This window comes from Neophocaena asiaeorientalis, unplaced genomic scaffold (assembly GCF_003031525.2).
Source record: "Neophocaena asiaeorientalis asiaeorientalis breed wild unplaced genomic scaffold, Neophocaena_asiaeorientalis_V1.1 scaffold64, whole genome shotgun sequence".
NCBI classification, from domain to species: domain Eukaryota; kingdom Metazoa; phylum Chordata; class Mammalia; order Artiodactyla; family Phocoenidae; genus Neophocaena; species Neophocaena asiaeorientalis.
In genome coordinates, this window is record NW_020185334.1 from 2,376,711 (window position 1) to 2,399,768 (window position 23,058).

General features: G+C 35.6%; 1 protein-coding gene across 2 annotated transcripts in view; it reads left to right on the top strand.

The window, feature by feature from the left end:
• The window catches only part of TASP1 (taspase 1), a 235,488-nt gene that overhangs the window by 42,281 nt on the left and 170,149 nt on the right, over positions 1 to 23,058 (top strand). For both annotated transcript variants that reach the window (XM_024735456.1, XM_024735457.1), the window contains 3 exons: positions 2,060 to 2,180; positions 10,018 to 10,102; positions 19,592 to 19,671. In XM_024735456.1, coding sequence (XP_024591224.1) covers positions 2,060 to 2,180; positions 10,018 to 10,102; positions 19,592 to 19,671 — 286 coding nt within the window. The remainder of the gene's footprint in view (positions 1 to 2,059; positions 2,181 to 10,017; positions 10,103 to 19,591; positions 19,672 to 23,058) is intronic.

Below are 23,058 nucleotides of genomic sequence, written 5' to 3' on the forward strand. Positions count from 1 at the left end.
GAATCCTCAAAGTACTTATTGTTTGTATCACTCACTTTCTATTTAATTATACAGACCTTTTGTTGTTTTCCAGTCTGTGATCTTCTAAAATTCTGTGGACAATTAGATTTTCTAACTGCATTAGAACAAAAGCCCTGGTCTCAAATACCTGACCCCTTTGCTCAAGTTATAGGTACACATTAGGGAGGTCTTAATGTTTTGGTCAGTTTTCCTTGGATCCAGGAAACTGGGGACATTTGTAGATAATTTTGGGCATTTGGTGATCTTTAGGTTGGTAAAGAATTGCCCTGGTTTCCTAGATAATATTGGTCTTAGCTTAGAACATAGTTAATTTTTCTGCATTAACTGTGATTTCTGACTCAGATACTCTCTTGCGTTTGGATATCTAATTGTCCCAGCACCATTTATGGAAAAGACTATACTTTCTTTTTTCTTTTTTTTTTAATACTGTAACTGAAACTTTATTGCATATATATTTTCACTTACTAAATTGCTGAACCCAGTAAAGAAGTATTTGTTTTCTGCTTTTTAAAAAAAATTAATTTTTATTGGAGTATAGTTGATTTACAATGTTGTATTAGTTTCTGCTGTACAGCAAAGTCAATCAGTTATACATATACATATATCTACTCTTTTTTAGATTCTTTTCCCATATAGGTCATTACAGAATATTGAGTAGAGTTCCTTTTGCTATCCAGTAGGTTCTTATAAGTTATCCTTTCTTTATTGAATTGTTTTGGCATCCCTGATGAATTGACCATAAGTGTAAGGCTTATTTCTGGACACTTCTATTGCATTGATCTATGTCTATCCTTAGCTATATGTCCATATCACACTGTCTTGATTACTTTAATTTGTAGTAAGTTATAAAACCTAGAAGTGTGAGCCTTCAATTTTTAAAAGAAAAAAAGTGTTTTTCTTTTAAAAATTGTTGACTATTCTTAGTTCCTTGCATTTCCATATGAATTGTAAGATTAGTTTGCCAATTTTTGCAAAAAGGGCAGCTAGGATTTGATAAGGGATTGTGTTGAATCAGACCAATTTGGGGAGTATTGCCATCTTAAAGATATTAAGTCTTCTGTTCTATGTACATTGATGTCCTTCCATTGACTTAGGTCTTTAATTTCTTTAAAACATGTTTTATAGTTTTTACTGTACACCTCTTACACTTCTTTTGTTAAATTTATTCCTATTTTATTCTTTTTGATGTTATTGTAAATTGAATTGTTTTCTTAATTTCATTTTCAGATTTTTCATTACTAAGGTATAGAAATACAACTGATTTTTGCATATTGAGCTTATATCTTGCAATCCTGTTGAATTTTTTTATTAGTTCTCATAGTTTTTTAGTGGAGTTTTTAGGATTTTTTGTATACAAGATCATGTCATCTTCCAATAGAGGTAATTTTACTTCTTCCTTTCTAATCTAGATGCTCTTTGTTTTTCTTTTTTGCCTAATTGTCTTGTTCAGAATATCCACTATAATGCTGAAAAGAAGTGGTAAGAGTGAACATTGTTGTGTTGTTCCTGATCTTAGGGGAAAGGGTCTTTCACCATTAAATATGATGTTAGCTTTGGACTCCTGTAGATGCCCTTTATCATGTTAAGGAAGTTCCCTTCTATTTCTAGTTTGTTGAGTGTTTTTCTCATGAAAGGGTATTGGATTTTGTCAAATCCTTTTTCTCTATTAATATGATCATGTTTTAAAAATTTGTTTTATTCTTTATTTTATTAACATGGTGTATTACAATGAGTTTCAGATATTAAACCAAACTTGCTTTCCTGGAATCCCTCTTGTTCATGGTGTTTAATCCTTTCATATTTTGCTGCATTTGCTTTCCTTGAGGATTTTGGTGTCAATATTCACAAGGTATATTGTCCTGTAGTTTTCTTTCCTTATGATATCTTTGCTTTGTTTTGGAATCAGGGTTGCACTGGTATCATACAATGAGTTGGGAAGTGTTCTTTCCCTTTCTAGTTTTTGGAAGAGTTTATGAAGTGTTGACATTAATTCTTCTCTAAGACTAATGGTATTTTAATGTTTGTTTTTATCTTTTAGGATTCTCCTTTTACAAATGCAGGAATGGGATCTAATCTAAATCTCCTGGGTGAAATTGAGTGTGATGCCAGCATAATGGATGGAAAATCCCTGAATTTTGGAGCTGTTGGAGCACTGAGTGGTATGTGAACATTATAACACATTATCTCTATTCTTAGAAAAACCCTGAATATTACCATTTCATTCCTCCTAAAGACTTAGCTCAATTGTTTTCTTCATTCTTACTTGGAATAGTGTTGAAAACAAACATTGTTTTCTTTTATGGAATTTAAAACAGAAAATCTTACCTACAGATAGAAAGAAAACAGTGAAATAGCTTATGTCCAAGTCTTTGGTTAGAGTTTGATCATTCTCCTCCATCTCCTCAAGAGATTACAGACATGTAAAATGGGAGTTAGGATATTCTATTAATTTTGCAATTATTTGAATACACAAATAATATATTTTTATTGTTAAAAACTTCAAATGATATAAATAAAATTTACCTTTGGTCTTCCAAATCTTTCCTTCCAAAACTCTCCTTAAGAGGTTTAACCAGTAAAATAATGTGCATTTATCCATATTTATATGTAAGAGAAACATAGTTTTGCACATATTTTTAAAAAATCAATGTACATATTATTATGAAACTTTCTTTTTTTCTTTTTTTTTTTTTGCGGTACGCGGGCCTGTCAGTGCTGTGGCCTCTCCCGTTGTGGAGCACAGGCTCCGGACGCGCAGGCTCAGCGGCCATGGCTCACGGGCCCAGCCGCTCCGCGGCATGTGGGATCTTCCCGGACTGGGGCATGAACTTGCGTTCCCTGCATCGACAGGCGGACTCTCAACCATTGCGCCACCAGGGAAGCCCTCTTTTTTTCTTTAAATAGGATGTCTTGGAGATTTTTTCCACATCAGTACATATAAGATACAAATGTTTCGCAGTTTACTTATTAAACAAAATATACATGAAGGGCACAGATTTTTGAAAAAAAAATATTTTTTTGGAGTATAGTTGATTTACAGTGTTGTGTTAGTTTCTGCTGTACAGCAAAGTCAATCAGTTATACATATGTCCACTCTTTTTTAGATTCTTTTCCCATATAGGCCGTTACAGAATATTGAGTAGAGCTCCTTTTGCTATACAGTAGGTCCTTATTGGTTATCTATTTTATATATAATATTATGTATATGTCAATCCTAATCTCCCAGTTTATCCCTCCTCCCCTTCCTCCTGGTAACCATATGTTTGTTTTCTACATCTGTGACTATATTTCTCTTTTATAAATAAGTTCATTTGTACCATTTTTTAGATTCCACATATAAGCGATTTTAAATATAAAACTTCATTAATTTCTAGATGTATATAGCCATGTAAACCACCACCAAATCAAGACATAAAACATTTCCATGTCAAAATATAGAACATTTCCAAACTCCCAGAAGGGTTCTTTATGCCTCTTCCTAGTTTATACCTCTTGTACTCTCCTCCTACCCACTCCCCCTTGTCCATTAATTCTGACTTTAGGCACCATAGATTAATTTGCCTGTTCTTCAAATTCCTATGAATGGAATCGTACACCTCTGTGTCTGGTTTCTTTTGCTTAATGTTATGCCTGTGAGATTGATTTATGATTGTGTCATAGTAGTTTTTTCTTTTGTGTTAATAGCATTTTATTGCATGAATATAAAATAACTTATTCTCTTGGTGGATATTTAAATAATTTCTAGTTTTTGACTGTTATGAATAAAACTCCAGTGCATATTTTTGTGCATGTCTTTTGGTAGACATATGCACTTATTAATATTTCTGTTGAGTATAAACCTAGGATTTGGAATGGTAAGTTTAAGTACATATGTACTTTGCTTTAGAAGATACTGTCAGACAGTTTTAGAAAGTAGTTGTTACAATCTATACTCGCACAGTGTATGAGCACTTCAGTTACTCTGCATCCTTGCCAATGTTTGATACTGTTATTCTTTTTAAAATTTAGTCATTTTGATACATGTGTAGTGGTATTATTGTTTTAATTTGAGTTTCTCTGGTGACTAATGATATTGAGAACCATCTCATATGCTTATTGGCCATTTAGATGTCCTTGTTGTGCAGTGTGTTCAAGTCTTTTGCATACTTTTTTTTTGCGGTACGCGGGCCTCTCACTGTTGTGGCCCCTCCCGTTGCGGAGCACAGGCTCCAGACGCGCAGGCTCAGCAGCCATGGCTCACGGGCCCAGCCGGTCCATGGCATGTGGGATCTTCCCAGACTGGGGCACGAACCCGTGTCTCCTGCATCGGCAGGCGGACTCTCAACCATTGCGCCACCAGGGAAGCCCCCGCATACTTCTTATTGGATTTTTAAAAAATTTATTTGTTGGAGTACCTTATATATTTTTCATACAGATCCTTTGTCAGGTACATGTATTGTGAATATCTGCTCCCAGTCTGTTGCTCACTCTTCTAATGAAGTTTAAGTTATCAACCTTTAATATTATGGTTAATTTTTATTGTATTTTGTTTAAGAAATCTTTGCCTACCCAAAGTTTTGAAGGTAGCTTCCACTGTTTTCTTTTAGTAGTTCTATTGTTTTTAACCCTTCACATTTAGCTTTCTTATCAAGCTCAGATTAATTTGAGCGAAGTAGGAACCGAAATTAACTTTTTGCCCTCTTATGGCTATCCAAACGGCTCATTGCTATTGTCAATAGAAAGGACAGTTCTTTCCTCATAGAATTGTGTTGGCAAATCAGGTGACTGTATGTGTAATGGTTTGTTTCTATACCTTCTATTCCATTAATCTGTCTATTGCCAGTCCCACACTGTCTTGATTTCTATAGCTTTATATTGTATTTTGATAATTTGATAGTGTAAGACTTCCAACTTCCTTTTTCTTTTTTTTCTTTACAGTTGTATTGGCTATTCTTTTTTTTTTTTTTAATTTATTTTTGGCTGTGTTGGGTCTGGGCTTTCTCTAGTTGCGACGAGCGGGGGCTACTCTTTGTTGCGATGTGTGGGCTTCTCATTGCGTGGCTTCTCTTGTTTCAGAGCACGGGCTCTAGGCATGCAAGCTTCAGTAATTGTGGCACATGGGCTCAGTAGTTGTGGCTCGCGGGCTCTAGAGCGCAGGCTCAGTAGTTGTGGCGCATGGGCTTAGCTGCTCCACAGCATGTGGGATGTTCCCAGACCAGGGCTTGAACCCGTGTCCCCCACATTGGCAGGCGGATTCTTTTTTTTTTTTTTTTTTATAAATTTATTTATTTTTGGCAGTGTTGGGTCGTCGTTTCTGTGCGAGGGCTTTCTCTAGTTGCGGCGAGCGGGGTCCACTCTTCATCGCGGTGCGCGGTGCGCGGGCCTTTCACTGTCTCGGCCTCTCTTGTTGCGGAGCACAGGCTCCAGACGCGCAGGCTCAGTAGTTGTGGCTCACGGGCCCAGTTGCTCCGCGGCATGTGGGATCTTCCCAGACCAGGGCTCGAACCCGTGTTCCCTGCATTGGCAGGCAGGTTCTCAACCACTAGCGCCACCAGGGAAGCCCTGGCAGGCGGATTCTTAACCACTGTGCCACCGGGGAAGCCCCTGTATTGGCTATTCTAAGTTTATGGCATTTTCATAAAATTTTTAGAATCAACTTGTCAATGTCCATAATAAAACCCTGCTGAGATTTTGACTAGTATTGCATTGAATGTATAAAACCATATGTGGACAACTGACATCTTAACAATATTGGATATTCCTGTTCATAAACATGAAATATGTGCATTTGTATAAATATTATTCATTTCTTTCTCAGCAGTGTTTTATGGTTTTTAGTATAGATGTCTTATACACCCTTTTTATTAGATTTATTCTAGATATTAAGTTTTTTTGATGGCTATTGTAAATATATATTTTAAAAATCAATATCCAGTTATTTTTGTATTTAGAAATACAGTTGAGTTTTGTGTATTGGACTTATATTCAGTGGCCTTGATGACTTCACTTATTAATTCAAGCAATTAGAAAAATAGATTCTCTTGTAATTTCTATATACACAGTCACATCTTTGAATCATGGCAGTTTTTTTTTTCCTTTCTAATATTAAAAATTTTTTTTTCTTGCATTATTGTGCTGGCTCTGACACTCGGTGCAGTATTGAATATAAGCGGTGATAGTGTACGTCCTTGCTTTGTTCCTGGTCTTAGAGGGAGAGCATTAGATATTTCACCATACTGTGTGCTGGTAGCTGTAGGATTTTCATAAATGCTCTTTATCAGATTGAGGACATTTCCTTCTAGTCTTAGTTTGCTGATAATTTTTATGTTAAATGGGTTATTGAATATCATTAAGTGCTTTTCTGCATCTTTGGCTTTTCTTTTTTATTTTGTTAGATATGATGGAATTTATGGTTGATTTTTGAATGTTAAACCAACTTTTCATTCCTGGCATAAAGTCAGGATTGTGATTTTTTATCTTTTTCACATTCCACTGGATTTGATTTACTGATGTTTAAGATTTTGACATTTATGTTTATATAATAGATTGGCTTTAATTTTACTTTCTTAAAATATTCTTTTTAGATTTTGGAATCATGTTATGGCTGGCCTCATAAAATGAGTTGGGATTTTTTTCTCCTCTGTTCTTTGAAAGAGTGTGTGTACAATTGGAATGTTTTTTAATTGTTTGGAAAATGCATTAGTTATTTTGAATCATTGGAGTTTTCTTTGTGGGAAGTTTTAAATAAATGGGATTCAATTTCTTTACCAGTTATAAGATTATCTATATTTTTTCTTATGTGTGTTTCCCAAGGAATTTGTCTTTTTCATAGGAGTTGTCAAATTTATTTGCCTAAAGGCTGTATTGACTTCCAGTTTAATGTCACTGTGGTTAGAGAATGTATTCTGAATGGTTCCAACCCCTTGAAACTTTCTGAGACTTGCTTTATGGCTCAGCTTATGGCGTATTTTGATGAATGTTCCGTGTGAACTTCAAAAGAGTATTCTGCAGTTGTTGGGTGTGTATTCTATGTATATCAACTAGGTCAATTTACTTATTCATTGTTCCAATCGTCTGTATCTTTTCTGATTTTTGTGATAGGTAAGAATAGCATTTCAATTAGTTTAAATTTCTTTTATTATGAGGTTTTATTGGTATTTAATGAAATTTCATATTTTTAAAGGCCATTAGCATTTCTCTGTGAACTGTTTATACTTCTTGTGTGGCTTGCCTTTTACCTCTGTTTATAACGTGCTTTATCATATTGGAACTTAAAATTTTATTTGTCAGACTCATTACTTTCCCTTTTGTGATTTTGTATTTCTTAAGGTTTATCTCACTCATAATTGTAACTACAGTAACCTACATTTTCTTCAAATACATGTGTAATTTATTTTTCATTGGCTTCTTGAATACATTGTTTGTTGATCAATTTCTGAATTGATCAGCAAATTGTCCCTATATAACAACAGTAACAACAGTAACGATAATATTAAGTACCATTTATTGGGTGAGTATTACATACATACCATGCAATGTTCTCCAGTAGTTCATGTATGTTAAATCATTTAGTTCTCGTGATAACCTTCTGAGATCAGTACTTTTATCCCCATTTTATAGGTGAGGAAACTGAGACACAGGAGAGATTTAGTAATTTGTCCAAGGTTACCGTGTCAGTCTGGGTCCAACTAGGGGACAGAAACCACACAGCATTTTAAACAGAAGAAGCTTAATGTAAAGGGCAGAGGGAGACTACCCAGCTAAGGATAAACTTGGAAGGGAGTTCAGACCTCACAGAAGAAGGTGTGGCTGCAGCTGACTGTTTGACAGCCCACTTTTTTGCTGGGTTACCCAGGCCACAGTCACTGTGAGAGCAGAAACAATCCTGGGGGCCTCAGGCTGATAGCTGGGCACACAGAGGCCAGGAAGCCATGGGAATTAAACCTTTGTTTGCAGGATGAGGATTGGGTTTTTGGCTCCCTAGACAGCCAGCCCCACAGGATGCTTTGCTATGGGGCTGAGGAGAAGGTGTGGGGATCAGTGACTTGAGCTGGGCCTGGTCCTGTTCTTTCTGGGGCTGTCAGCTATGCTGCTGTGGCCTGAATCAGGAGTTGGGGAAAACATGGTAGCCAAATGCTGGAGAAAGCTGCACCCCGCAAGCACTTAGCACTGGAGAGAACCTTGTGGGCCAGATAGTGAGAATAACTGCTGCTCTCCTGGAGCCTGGCTGGCAGGCCACCTTTTTCTCCTGCATGGTGTCTCCAGTGCCCTCTACTGACAAAGCTGACCCGTGTGCCAGCTGGCAAAGGAAACATAGTTAAAAGGCCCATATCCACTTTCACCCATAAGGCAACCAAGGGTGAATTTATAGCTGAGAAGCGATAAATTGATAGCTGGTTTCTGACTCCCATCACTCTGTGTTCTTTCCACCTCTCATAGATAGTCCATCCGTTTTCCTATTCATTTGAAATACTATCTATATCATGTATTAAATAGCCACATGCACATGTGTTTGTGTCTCAACTTCAGATTTATTCTATTCCATTGATATATTTGTCTATTTTGTACCCAGACCACACTCAATTAGAATAGCTTTTGATAAAAAATGGTTATCTTGTAAGGTGAATACCTCTTCATTTTTTTACAAAAAATTTTTTTTCCTGATGAATTTAAGAGTCAGCTTGTCATGCATCATAGAAATCCTTTTGAAGCTTTGATGGAGAATTTATAGCTTTGAATTTGTAAGTTGATTTGGTAATTATTAATGTCTACTGTATCATCACATACAGAAATAAATTTATTTTAAGAGCTAGTACAGGGCTTCCCTGGTGGCGCAGTGGTTGAGAGTCCGCCTGCTGATGCAGGGGACACGGGTTTGTGCCCCGGTCCGGGAAGATCCCACATGCCGCTGAGCGGCTGGGCCCGTCTAACCTTTTCCTTTCTTTGCTACTTCATACATTCTTTGCGGGGGCAGAGAAGTTTTTGGTGTTTAGCTAAATATCTAGTTTTGTTTTAAGGCAATCTGGTGACCTTAATTTGAGGTTTTTAGTCTCTTTGTTTCCCACTTCTGTTTTTTTTGTTGTTGTTGTTATTAATAGTGTTCTGAAAGGCATCCATAGGTTAGTGGTTAAGGGCATGGTCTCTGACATTAGCTGCCTTTGTTAAAATCTCAGTGTGTGATCCTGGGCAGGTAACTTAACCTGTGCAAATGTTTCCTCAGTAATCAGATAGGGTTTATAACTGTACTTATGTGATAGAGTTGAAGGATCAGTTAAATAATCTGATACATTTAAGGGCTTGACGCTGGGCCTGGCGCATACTGGATCCTAAGATTCTGTCACTGTCTTCTATCATCATCATTGTCATGTTTGTCATTGTCATTGTCATGCTAGCAATTTTTTTCATGCTAATACTTTCTGTCCTATTTTTCCTCCTAGGTAAGCACCCTTTTCTCACTGTTCACATTTTGTTTTCCCTTCTGGAAACAATCTGAACCATATTTTAAGTCTCAATCTTGTACATACTTGGCCTCTCCCCACGCTTATTCCATTTGTAGGACTTTCTCTTTATTTTTTCTTGCAGGTGAGATTTAAAATTTTTGGTCATTAATTTTTCTCCCCAAAGTAAATTTGAAGCTGTTTGTAATCATGTTTATTCTTTAGAGGAAATTCATGGTTTTGATAATAGATGCCAAGTTTTCAGTTTATTTTTTAAATTCTATACTGAAATCTATTAAAAAGGAACTTAATTTAAATTTGTATTATTGCAAATTCAGTCTTTGCTGCTGTAGCACATGATAAAATGAGAATATATGTTTTATATTTGTTCTTATATCTATAAGTATTCATATATTTGTCAATTTGATCCTTATTTTTCATGGTAATTAACGGTTTTCATTAGTATATTTAAAGAAAGTTTTCCATGATATTTAAAATTTGTCATATTGAAACTGCCACAGGATTGAGTGGGAAACTTGAAGACTTTTTGACTTCATTTTCTGCCAATTTTATTTTATAGGAATCAAGAACCCAGTCTCAGTTGCAAACAGACTCTTGTGTGAAGGGCAGAAGGGCAAGCTCTCAGCCGGCCGAATTCCTCCCTGGTAACTGCTTTGTTCTTAGACTTTCCCTGGGTCTTTGGTCTTTGGTGCATGGGGTGTTTGAAGGCTATTTTTATCCACAGAAGGCTGATGCAGTTGGTTACACACCAGCAGTAGCTTGCCTTTGAGAGGAAGACACGCTTTGTTCTGTGATCTTGGAACATTTTGAATACTTGATAGAGCTCCTGTTGGAATAGAATATTGTGGATTAAAGCAGAAAAGAGATCAGTTAATTTTAGGTTTTGTAGTTGATTATAGAGATGCTTTTGCTGTTAATAAGTGTTCAACTGGGGTCTTTTTATTATAAAACTTTAAAGTATCTTTAAGACCAGAGTCTAAACTCATTTTTTTTTTTTTTTTTTGCGGTACGCGGGCCTCTCACTGCCGTGGCCTCTCCCGTTGTGGAGCACAGGCTCCAGACGCGCAGGCTCAGCGGCCATGGCTCACGTGCCCAGCCGCTCCGCGGCATGTGGGATCTTCCTAGACCGGGGCACGAACCTGTGTCCCCTGCATCGGCAGGCGGACTCTCAACCACTGCACCACCAGGGAAGCCCTAAACTCATTTTTAATCTTGAGAAGTTCTTAATATAAAAGTATGTAATTTTTCTTTTCTGGAGAAATATATTGTGACACTAAAATTAGTAAAATTACATCTTTTCTCCAGCATTAACATATAATTTTCATTAAAAGAAACTTTGAACTTTTCAAATATTTATGAAAGTAGAGAGAACATTTTAAAGAGCCCTCATGAACCTACCGTCTAGCTCCAATAATTAACAATATTTTAGCCCTTCATCTATCTCATGCATCTCTTTCCTATAGTATTTTAAAGCAAATCCTCACCATCGTATTTCATCCTTAAATAGTTTTGTGAATTTCTGTTTGCAAAATGTAATTACCATCCTGTTAACATGCCTAATAATATAAACAAATAAACGTCAATATTGTCTTATACTCAACCATTTTATACTTTAGTACTATATGTGTTCAGCACGCCTGAACACATTAAAGTTACAGTAATACTCTCTGTTGAAAGTTGTGACAGTGGTACTATAGAAATCACTTTATTTGACTGTTTTAATTTCAAGTCATAGAAAATAAATTAATATAGTTTTGAGAAATCTTGAAACCTTTTACCCAAATATATTCACGATATCCCTGTTTCCCATGTTAAGAAAATGAAACATGTTAAGAAATGTTAAGAAAATGAAACATTACCAAGAGATTTGAAGCTGCCTAGACTGGACCCTTTCTAATGGCATCCTTATCCATCTCACTGTCCCATACCCTTACCCTGACCCCATCTCTGGCCCTGCCCCTAGGTAACAATTGTCCTCAATTTTAGCTTTTTTCACTCTCATATATTCCTTCATAGTATTAAACATATACAGTACAGGCATACTTCATTTTATTGGGCTTCACAGATGCTGCATTTTTTACAAATTGAAGTTGTGTGGCAGTTGTACTTCAAGCAAGCCTATTGGTGCCATATTTCCAATGGCATTTGCTCATTTCATGTCTCTGTGTCACATTTTGGTAATTCTCACAATATTTCAAACTTTTTCATTATTATTATAGTTGTTATGGTGTTCCGTGATCTTTAATGTTATTTACTACTATGACTTGTTGAAGGCTCAGATGATGGTTTGCATTTTTTAGCAATAAGCTGTTTTTTAATTAAGGTATGTACAGTGTTATTTTAAGCATAGTGCTATTGCACACTTAATAAAATACAGCACAATATAAACATAATTTTTATATAAACTGGGAAACCAGAAAATTTGTGTGACTTGCTTTATTGCAATATTCACTTTATTGTGGTGGTCTGGAACTGAACTTGCAATATCTCTGAGGTATGCTGGCACTCTGATTTTCTAAGTCTACATAAACATGTACATAGATGTACAAAAAAGTTCTGGAAAGAAGGTTACCAGACTCACCATAATTACCTCTAGGAAGGAGAAAGGAGGGAACAAGATGAGGCAATTGTCAAAGGGGATATGTGCAATATTTTTATATTTTACAAAGATAAAATATATGTGAAAAAGTGATGGCCATCTCTGTATTAAAATTATATCATAAAATGATCCTACAGTTGTCTGGAACTAGTGATCTAATTTTCTCACGTACATAGTTCTTCAGCTTTATTTTTTGTGTTCAAAATTGCTTTGACCATTTTAGGCATTTTGCATTTTCATGTGAATTTTAGAATTAGTCTGTCAATTTCTGTGAATAACCTGCTGGAATTTTGATTAGATTTGTAACTTATCCATTTTTTAAGGTCTTCTTTAACCTCTCTGAACAGTGTTTTATAATTTTCAGTGTACAGATTTTGCACAGTTTTTATCAAATTTATACTTAAGTATTTCTTTATGATGTGATAAATTGCATATTTTTAAAAGTCAAATACCAGTTGTTCCTTGCCAATATAGAAATACGATTAATTTTATTATATTGATATTCTAGCTTAGGAATTTGCTAAATTCATTTGTTCTCATACTGTTTTTATGATTCCATAAGATTTTCTACATAGATAGTTCTGTCTTCTGGGAATAAAGATAGTTCTTTAAGTAATAAAGATACTTCTTTCTAATGTGGACTCCTTTAGTTAATTTCTTTTTCTTTATTACACTGGCTAGCACCTCCTATGCAATGTGAAATCAAAGTGTGAGAGTAGACATCCTTGCCTTGTTTGTAGCCTTAGGGAGGAAGCATTTGTTCTTTTACCATTAGATATGATGGCTGCTATAGGTTTATCATAGATGCTCTTTATCATGTTGAGAAAGTTCCCTTCTTTTCCTAGTGTGCTGAGAGTTTTTAATAGGAATGGGTATTGTACTTTTTCAAATGCTTTTCTGCATCTGTGTCAGTTTTCCTTATTTTGTCAGTTAATATAGTGATTGGTTGATTTTCAATTGTTGAAGCAACAGTTGTATTCCCAGGATAAACTCCACTTGGTTATAATGTATTATCCTTTTTATATGTTATTGGATCCAATTTGCTAACATTTTGTAAAGAATTTTTGCATCTATGTTTATGAGAGACATTGGTCTGTAGCTTTCTTGTAATGTCTTTGGTTTGGGTTCATTTTGCTTCTTGAATATGTAGGGATATATAGTTCATCAAATTTGGAAAATTTTTGGCTATTACTTCTTCAGATATTTTTTTCTGATCCCCCCTTCTCTTCTATCTTCCAGAATTCCAATTACACATATTTGACCTCTTGTAGGGGTCCTACAGATCACTGATAATTTGTTTACTTTTTCCATTCATTTTTCTCTTTGTTTCATTTTGAATAATTTCCATTGCTGTTTTCAAGTTCACTAATTATTTTTTGGCAATATCTAATCACCTGTTAATCCCATCCAGTTTATTTTTCATTTCTGACATTGTAGTTTTTATCTCTAGAAGTTCAGTTTGCACCTTAAAAAAATGTCTTCTATGTATCTACTTAACATGTTTGATATTTCCTGTAGCTTCTTGAGTATATGAATACAATTATAGTAACTGTTTTAACATCTTTGTTTCCTAATTCTGTCATCTTTGTCATTTCTGGGTTGTTTTCAATTGAATGATTTTTCTCATTATAGGTTACATTTTCCTGCTTCTTTGCATGTTTGGTAATTTTTTATTGGATTCCAGATATTGTGAGTTTTGCCTTATTTTGTGTTGGATATTTCTGTATTTTAATTCTAGGATGTGGTTAATTTATTTAGAGACAGTTTCATCCTTTCAGGTCTTGCTTTATACTTTGTTACATGCAACTAGAGAAGCATTTAGCCTTGAGCTAATTTTGCTTTGCTGTTGGGCAAAACCTTTCTGAGTACTATAACAGATGCAACTAGAATGCGGTTTTTTACTTTGGTGGGAACAGGACCTGTTTCTGGCCCTGTGTGAACTTGGGGATTGCTTCCTCTAAAACTTTTCATGTTATTCTTTCCCAGGCTTTGGATGATTTCATCTTACACGTACACTGATCTGTACTCAGCTGAAGACTATAGGCGGACTCTGTAGATTTCTTGAGTCATTTCTCTGCACAGCTGTCTCCTCTCTGGTTCTCTGCCCTGTGAACTCGGCCACCTGGGCTTCTCTGGATGCCCAGCTCTCTGTCTTCAACTCAGAGAGGCTGCAGGGCTCTGCCTGAGTTCCTGTTCCTGTGCTGTGGCTGGAAAGTCTCCAGGCAGTAAGCTAGGGCAATCATAAGGTTTACCTTGTTTGTTTCCTTTCTTTTAAGGATCACTGTCCTATGCTACCTACTATCTAATGCCTGAAAACTATCATTTTCTGTATTTTATCTGATTTTTCTTTTCCATTGGTTCAGGCAAGAGTGTAAATGTATTCCCTGTTACTCCATCTTGTCCAGAAGCATAAATCTCTCACATACCTGCAAGTTCACAGTATACCTGCAGTAGTTTAAAAAAAACCCAATTCCCTGAGTATCCTAAATAAATAAAACAAATTTATCATGTTTTTACTTTAAGCTTGTTTACACACAACCCTAATAAGTCTAGATATCTAATTTCTATAATGATAATAGCTAAAATTTATTGCCTTTGTACACTGTGAGAAGCATTGTTTTATGTGGTTTGTGTGTATTATCTCATAAAATCATTATATGATTTATGAGGGTAACATACATTTTGCCAACAAAGAAACTGAGTACCATACTTGACACTGTTATGCTATTAAAAATTTATGGAGTCTGTCCATATCACATTAGAAGCAGCAGATTAGAACCCATAGAGTAGAATCCTTTTATAATAGTAAGAAGTAATGTTTACACCCATTTAGTTATTCATTCACTTACCCATTCCTTCATTCAGCAAATATTTTTTGTTTACTTCCTGTATGCCAGGCATAGAGGTAGAAAAACTATCAAAAGCAGATGGAGGACTTAGAAACTGGTCTTCTGGTGTCATCTGTTGAAGAGGCAGGTGACTCTATGGGGGCAGCAAGTCATTGGGTGTTTTCTAAGAAGTCTTTAAATAAAAAGTTCATCTGTCTATATATCTCATTGAGGAAGACAGGGAGTGTATTTGTTTCAGCTGTATCTAAATTCTGTTAGAATTTTATAAACTCTTACTGCTTTGTTACAAAAACCCTCAGCAAAACTTTAGGCAGAATGGTATTTCTATTAGCTGATAACTTTTTATGTTTTAATTTTCTGGTTATTGCCACCATGATATGATATATTATTTAAGTATTGGTGTTTGGTCAGATTAGTAGAATATATTTAGCATGCATATGATATCCTCATAAATTTGGTGGGCCTACTATCATAAACTGTGTCGTATTTTCCTATGTTTATTTTATTTATAAAAGTAAATAAATTTTATTTATTTTTACTCTTTCCTCCTTCATTTTGATAGGGTACAACTTTGATAGGCATAACCATCCAAAACAGGGGTTGTCAAACTATGGTGTGTGGGCCAAATCTGGACTACTGCCTGTTTTTTGTAAATAAAGTTTTATTGGAACACAGCCATACCCATTTGTGTACATATTGTCTATGGCTGCTTGTGCTCCGCAGAGGCCAAACTGAGTTGTTGCAGCAGAGACATCTGGTCAGAAAGCCCAAACTGTTTACTATCGGGCCCTCTGCAGAAAAAAAATTGCTGACTGCTACCCTAATATGTTATAGAATAAGTTATAATTTTTGGAAATTATGTTTCTTTTGGTGAAAAAGGGAAAGCTAGAAAAGCATTATTGCTCATTAGACCCTCAGATTTTTTGAGATGCAAATTTAATTTTTGGTACATTGTTTATTTAAAAATACTATTTAATCTATTGTATTTCATAAACTCATTGATTTTAGTACCTTTGTTGTATGAATGTGAAAAGAAAATTTAAAAACCTATAGACTAAAAGAAACATAAGAGAGCTATCAACTAATCAGGAGGTATGGATGGGCTAGTTGGGTTCCCCTTCAAACAAAATAGTTTAAAAGGCAAAAATAACAATAATAGCAAAAATTTTATGAGACAATCAGGGAAATGTGAACATCGATTGAATAAACTATTTTGATTCTAAGGATTTATTGTTAATTTTTTTAGGTGTCAATTGGTTATGTTGTGGTTATGTTTTTTAAAAAAGTTATTTTTTGAGATGCATGCTAAAATATTTATATTTGAAGTTATATGATATCTGAGATTTGCTTCAAAATAGTCTGGGTGGGAATATAAATGAATGAGATTAGCAATGTATTAACAATTGATGAAAATGGGTGATGATCCTTTGGGTTCATTATACTATTCTCTGTAATGTATATGTTTGAAAATTTTTGTAATAAAAATTTTTGGAAGAGTTAACTCCTTATTATTTAATTTGGTCATTATGTGTTATTTCCACATACAGCAGGTTCTCCCTTATTTGCACTTTATGTGTTTGTAAGCTTTAAATAATCAGTAGCCACCAAATTGGTGGTCTTTCTTCAGTTCTGTGCATTTATGATAAAGAAGTAATAGGTAAAATATATAGAAATCCATTTTTAAGTCCAAAGAAGCAGCTATCATTTTCTCCTGTATCTTTCTCATCCAGCATAATGCATTTTAAGCAGTTTTGAGAGCTTTCTGAATCACTAAATCGCACATTTTTAGACTGACTACATAGTGTCATGGTTTTTGAAAATTTCCCATCCATGAAATTGTTAATTGACCTCACTGTGTTTTCGGGTGTTTGGCTATGCTGGCACTTCAGTAGCTCAGCTTCTTGAAGGTTTTAATAATCCCACTCAGTGCTGGTCTCAGTAGTGTTGCTTTTGTTTCTTAACACTTTAGACTTGCTGTAATGTAAATTAAGGAGAGCATAACACAAGGAAAATGCTGTCCTTTAGAGAGTTTTGACACCCTAGTTTATGGTTGAATATCTTGCCAGTGTTTTTCTAATGCTTAGTGTGCTTCAGGCATGGTTCTAAATGCTTAGCATATATGGATATCAATGAAAAACAAAGATCCCTGTCGTTGTGAAGCTTACAGTTTATTTGAGGGAGATATAAACAACAGAGATAATATCATCAGTTATAAAGTATGTGGTATGTGAGAAGGTAGAAAAAAAGAAAAAATGTAAAAAAGACAGAATGAGAGGCATTGGGAATACTGGGTAGAGGAGCACAGTTTTAAATTGGCCTCATCAGGGAGATATATTTAAACAGATGGGAAAATTTGCCATTTGGGAAATAAGGAAGATCCTGACAGGGAACAGTCAGGGTGAAGGCCGTGAGGCAGGAGTCCCCCTGGCATGTTTGTGTTTTGTAAGAGGCTGGAGCAGAGTAAGCAAGGGGGCAAGAGGAAGAAGAGATGAGGGGAGGAGGGAGCAGAGAAGACCAGATCACTTGGGAGCCTGGAGATCCTGGTGAAGGCTCCAGTTTTCATGCTAAAGTCCTCATGAGGGGTTTCGCAGGATTTTGAGAAGAGAAATGTCATTACCTGACTTGTGTTTTACAAGGATGTCACTGGCTGATGTGTTGAGATTAGACTGGGGCAGGGGACGGAGCAAGGTGAGCATGGAAGTGATGAGGCCATTTCAACACTGTAGGTAATAGATGATGGCAGCTCAGACCAGGGCGGTGGTGAGAAGTGGTCAGATTCTGGATGTGTTAACAAGGTAGAGTCGATGGATTTTTCTAGTGAATTGAGGTGAAACTTCTGTGAAAGCTTTCTCCTTGGAGAGACAGAAGAATATTTGAGAAAAATTTGAATTGGTGCTGCATTCAGTGTTCTGGGAAGAGATTTTTCATTTTTGATAGTATAGTTTTTAGCGAAAGCTCACGTAGCTTTTTAGCATTTTAAAATGATTTCAAAAGCAGTTATATGCCATTTTGTGTGATGTCAAACTACTGGACAAGTAATTTTTGATAGTAAGGAAAGGCCAAGATCTCAGAATTCTTGTCCGTAAGATGGCATCAAATATTCACCTTCCTGTGAATATTGTACAACGCCTAATGTATTTAAAACCTTGCATAGCAGACAACTGCAAACTAATTTTATTTAGAATCAAACCTATGAATGATTAAGAAATGAAAAATAAAACTAAGCTTATGTTATAAAATACTTTCAATTCGAGATGCTGGGATAGAACCCCAAATGACGAATGGGAGTGCTGAGAATACTAGATTCAGCCCCAAACTTCTGTCCTGATCATTTAATTGAATACTTCAGCATCTCTTTTACGTCTTCACGTGAAGAGAGTTTATTTCTTATATCAAAGTCTTTTTCTAGCAGAAGGAAGTGCTACAAATGCTGTCAGGACAGCTCAACTTGCATCCAAGTTCCTGCCTCAGTTATTCTTCCATTTTCCTTTATGTGACAGCTTTTCTTTGCAGTTTCTTTGCAGTGGTCTTCATTTGATACAGGAATAGGAGGAACTTTTCTATTTTTGGAGTCCTTTAGATTTTTTTTTTTAAAATGGAAGTTTGAAGAGGTATTCTTGTTGGCTCTCTCCCTCTTCTCTTTTTTTTAATGCTCCCTCCATTCTCACCTTCATATATACTGGAAAATAGTAGTAACTATTGGCTTAACCAATTTGTTTCTCATTGGAACCATTTGGATATGTTTCTGAGTATCAACTTAGACTTTCTTCTTCTAATCTATCATTGATCTTCTTACGAACAATCAAATCTAAAGACTTCAATATGTATTACATTGAGTTTTTAGTGTTGGAATGATTAGAGGAACAGAAACAAAAACTAGGGAGCAGGAAACTAATGAGTAGGCACTAGTTCAAGGAATCCATTACTAGCTGGCTGAGAGCTTTAAGAAGTTGGCTGTGGAAGGAGATGAAGTGATTGATTATTATGGTAACTGCTTGCTATTACTGTGTTAGGGAATGGGGTGGTTAATTATCCTGCATGCTATTTGAAATCTTTGAAAGGAAGTCTTTTACAGTTAGCTAACAGTATCCATTTATTCACTTTGTTATGTTAAAACTTGCAGTTTGGGACTTAAAAAAATTACTTTGGGGACATACCACACTGCTTTGTTTACCACAGTAAAAATGATTCTGACAGCCATATATATATTTTTATTGCATCGAGGCTTAGAAATGTAAGTGCATATCATTGTGTTTGGGCATCTCTGGATGTACCCCACTCATTTTGGGTAGATCCAGGTGTTATACTAGGCAAGAATACTAAATCTGAAGACATTCACTTAAGCTTTGACTCTTAATCTGATGAAGTAGATCTTGTACATAAACTGAGAACCACAGTTGATCCAAGATAAATCTTAGTATTTTCCACTGGGAAATCAACTATTTTTACTTCTTATGTTGCATTTTGCCAATTTTTACTGGTTAGTTATTGCAAATGATATGTACCATTTCCAGTTGTAAAATTTCTAACTTGGGGAAAAATTAAAAGAATTTTTTAGGCATGTAGCCATTTTGAGGTATTGCAAAATATTTTCAGTTGCCTTACTATATTACTTATATTACTTTATTGAATATGTAGGAGAAGATGACTATGAATTTTTAAAAGAGTAATTTTTCTGTTGTTAGCTTTTTAGTTGGAGAAGGAGCCTACAGATGGGCAGTAGATCATGGAATACCCTCTTGCCCTCCTAACATCATGACCACAAGTAAGTAAAACTTTTCAAAATTAAGCTGTATTAGCATATATACCTGAAAGTGTTACATTGCTTTTGATCCATATAGTACCTATATTTAAGGAAGAAAGCTTGTATGTTGAAATATTTTAGTTAAAAGATAAATAGAAAGTTATTTGATTTTAAGCCACCTTTATATTCTTGAGGTCCCCCCACTCCTGCTTTCTCATGCTTTTAAAAAAATTTTTGGCTGCATTGGGCTTTCGTTGCTGTGCATGGGCTTTCTGTAGTTGGGGCGAGTGGGGGCTACTCTTCATTGCGGTGCGCAGGCTTCTCATTGTGGTGTCTTCTCTTGTTGCGGAGCACGGGTTCTAGGTGCGCGGGCTTCAGTAGTTGCAGCACACAGGCTCAGTAGTTGTGGCTCATAGTCTTAGTTGCTCCGGGGCATGTGGGATCTTCCCGGACCAGGGATCGAACCCATGTCCTCTGCATTGGCAGGCAGATTCTTAACCACTGCGCTGCCAGGGAAGTCCTTGCTCATGTTTTTATAGAAGTATTGTTAAAGGATCCCTTTTAGGCTACTTAAAATAATTACTAACAATAAAACCATAATACCAGCCACTCAGAGAGAGAGAAGAAAACATAGGTCAACATTTACACAACCTTGAGCTGAGGAAGGCCTATCTAGGTACCAAGTGTATGAGAAGGAAGAACAAAAGTGTGACTGCAGGAAGAGTTAAGACTGAAAAAACATTTATCATAACTATGACAATGGGATACATATGCAAGTTTTGCCAGATTAAAAGTCACACGAATACATGTGATACCCCAATAGAAAAGGGTCAAAAGTCATAAATAGATAATATAACATAACTAATAGGGACATTCAAATTAAGGTGAATACATGTTAAATCTGTTCCTGCTCACTTGGTGAAAGAGTTAAAAAATATTGTATTACTGCTGGTAAGTGTGTGGTAAAATGAACATAATACATTGTAGGTACAAATGTAGATTGGCAGAAATTTTGGAGGACAGCTAAGTAGTATAGATCAAAAGCCTTAAACCCATTCTGCATCTTGGAACTTGTCATCAGAGATATAGACATAGATTTATGTAGAAGGGTACTCAGTGAGCATTATTAAGAATGTAAAAAAAAATTCTATTATATATAAAATAACTACAAGGATATATTGTATAACACAGGGAATATAGCCAATTTTTATAGTAACTATAAATGGAGTATAACCTTTAAAAAATTGTGAAATCACTATATTGTATACCTGTGACTTATATAATATTATACATCAACTACTTCAATAAAAAAAGGGAAGAAAAGAAAAACATAAAGAAAGATTATTAAAAAATTTGAAAAAGACTTATGTCCAACACAGAGGAACGTGAGTAAACTATCACATAGTCTTATAATGAAATGTTATGAAGTAACTGGAAATTGTTATAAAGACTGATAATGATTAAATCTAATAATGACTTAAAAAAGTGAAAAATGAGGTTATAAATATGTATATATGTGTGTTTTATATGTCTGTCTTAAAAAGAAATCATGGCTACATGTTTATGCATAAAACAAATAGTAAAAACATATACTACTTGTTTTTTAAATTTTTATCAAGTAATCTATAAATGTAATTTAAATAATCAAATGAAAAAGTGAGGAATCATTAGCTCCAAGGAAACCAAGTTGTATAAAAAAGAGATGACTATTTATCATAGCAAGTGTCTAATAAGGACCAGCTCTTAGTAACATTATATTCAGAATGAACTGCATACTTCTGCAAGTTGTAATATTGAGAGGCTGGAAGGAGGAGAAATGTGTGTGTGCAGGGAGGCCGGGAGTATGAGCGTCCTGGATTCTCACACTCGCCACCACTAATGCTGCCTTAGAGTCTGCCCAGTGGGACTTGCTGTGGAGCTCTTATATCAGGCACACAAATCAGCTCATCTGCCAATTCCATCTTGTTTTTCCTTGGAGGCAGGCCACCTGGCAACCTGGGTCTAGAGTGGACGCTCAGTAGGCCTGCTGTGCAGCTGTCATCTGGTCTTCACCTCCCCATCACTTTGGAATTCCCTTTTCCTCTCTCCAGTATCAAATTGTCTGTTTCCGAATGTCTTTTTTTTTTTTTTTTTCTTGTTTTACTCCCTCATTTGATATATGGAAGGTGGGAAATCACTTTCGCTTAGGTTTCTGAAGAAATTGCTCTGTCTTCTAATTTCCAGTCTTGCTATTATGCAGTCTGCTGGCACTTTGATTCCCAGTTTTTTGTCGTGTCTTTTGCCTCTTTGGAAGGACGTTCTTATTTCACTGGTCTTATTACCTCAATGATATCTTGGGATGGGTCCTTTTTTACTTATTGTACTGGGTACTCTTTTGGACTCTCCATCTGGAAATCCATGTGCTTTGGGGAAATTAAAAAAAATTTGTGTAATAATCTCTCCCCCTATCTCTCCTTTGTTATATTTTTCTAATTTCTTTCAATTAGATGTTGGATCTTGTACTGTAATCCCATGTATCGTTTTCAAAAGTTACTTTTTCTCCTTTTAAAAATCTCTTTTGTCCTGCTTTCTGGGAAGTTTCTTCAATTGTATCTTCCAAATCTACTTCTAATGAATTTATAATTTTGGTTTTCATATTTTTAATTTCTAGAGATTCATCTGTGATTAATACTTTTAAAACATGGGGTTTTATTTCATGAACTCAGTATTTTTACTCTCTTTCTTAGGGTATTATGGTTTAAAACTTGTTCTTATCCACTGTTTCTGCTTCCTCTGTCTTTGTGTTTGTTTCAGACCCTAATACATGTTAGCTAATTTCCTCAGCTATCTAGTGACCCTCTGCAGTTTTCATATTCAAGAGTGAGTTACCTAAAGACCTGTTGGCAGCTTTGTGTGTGAGGGCAGGTCTGTTTGACCTCAAGAGGGGAGGCATTGATCATTTCTCTACACATTTTTCTTTTGGATTAGACAGAGAAGTCTTCCCAGCTCTGGCAAGGCAATAGCCAGTATTCTGGTACAGAACAAGGGAGGGGGCTGGAGGTGTCACGGTGCCCTTATCAGACTTTTACGTCAAACTCAGTTTTAGGTAGAGCCCCGTACCTGCTCCCAGATGTGCTTGGTGTCTGCTAATTTGGTGCCGATGTAGTTCAGCCTCTCCACTTTTTCTGCAAGCACAAGGAGGGGATTTGGGCATCTACATGTTCCTTATTGACATTTTCTGCCCATTCTCCTGTTTTTAGTCGCAACCTGGCTTTCAGAGACACCAGGTGCTTTCTACTTTGAGCTCTCTTGATGTTTCTTTGGCAGGAATTAGTTTACTTTGGCCGAGATTAGTTTGCTTTGTGATGTCTTGGCTAGTGGACATTGGGGTTCATCTTCCTCTGCTCAATTAGTTACTGTTTGTCCACT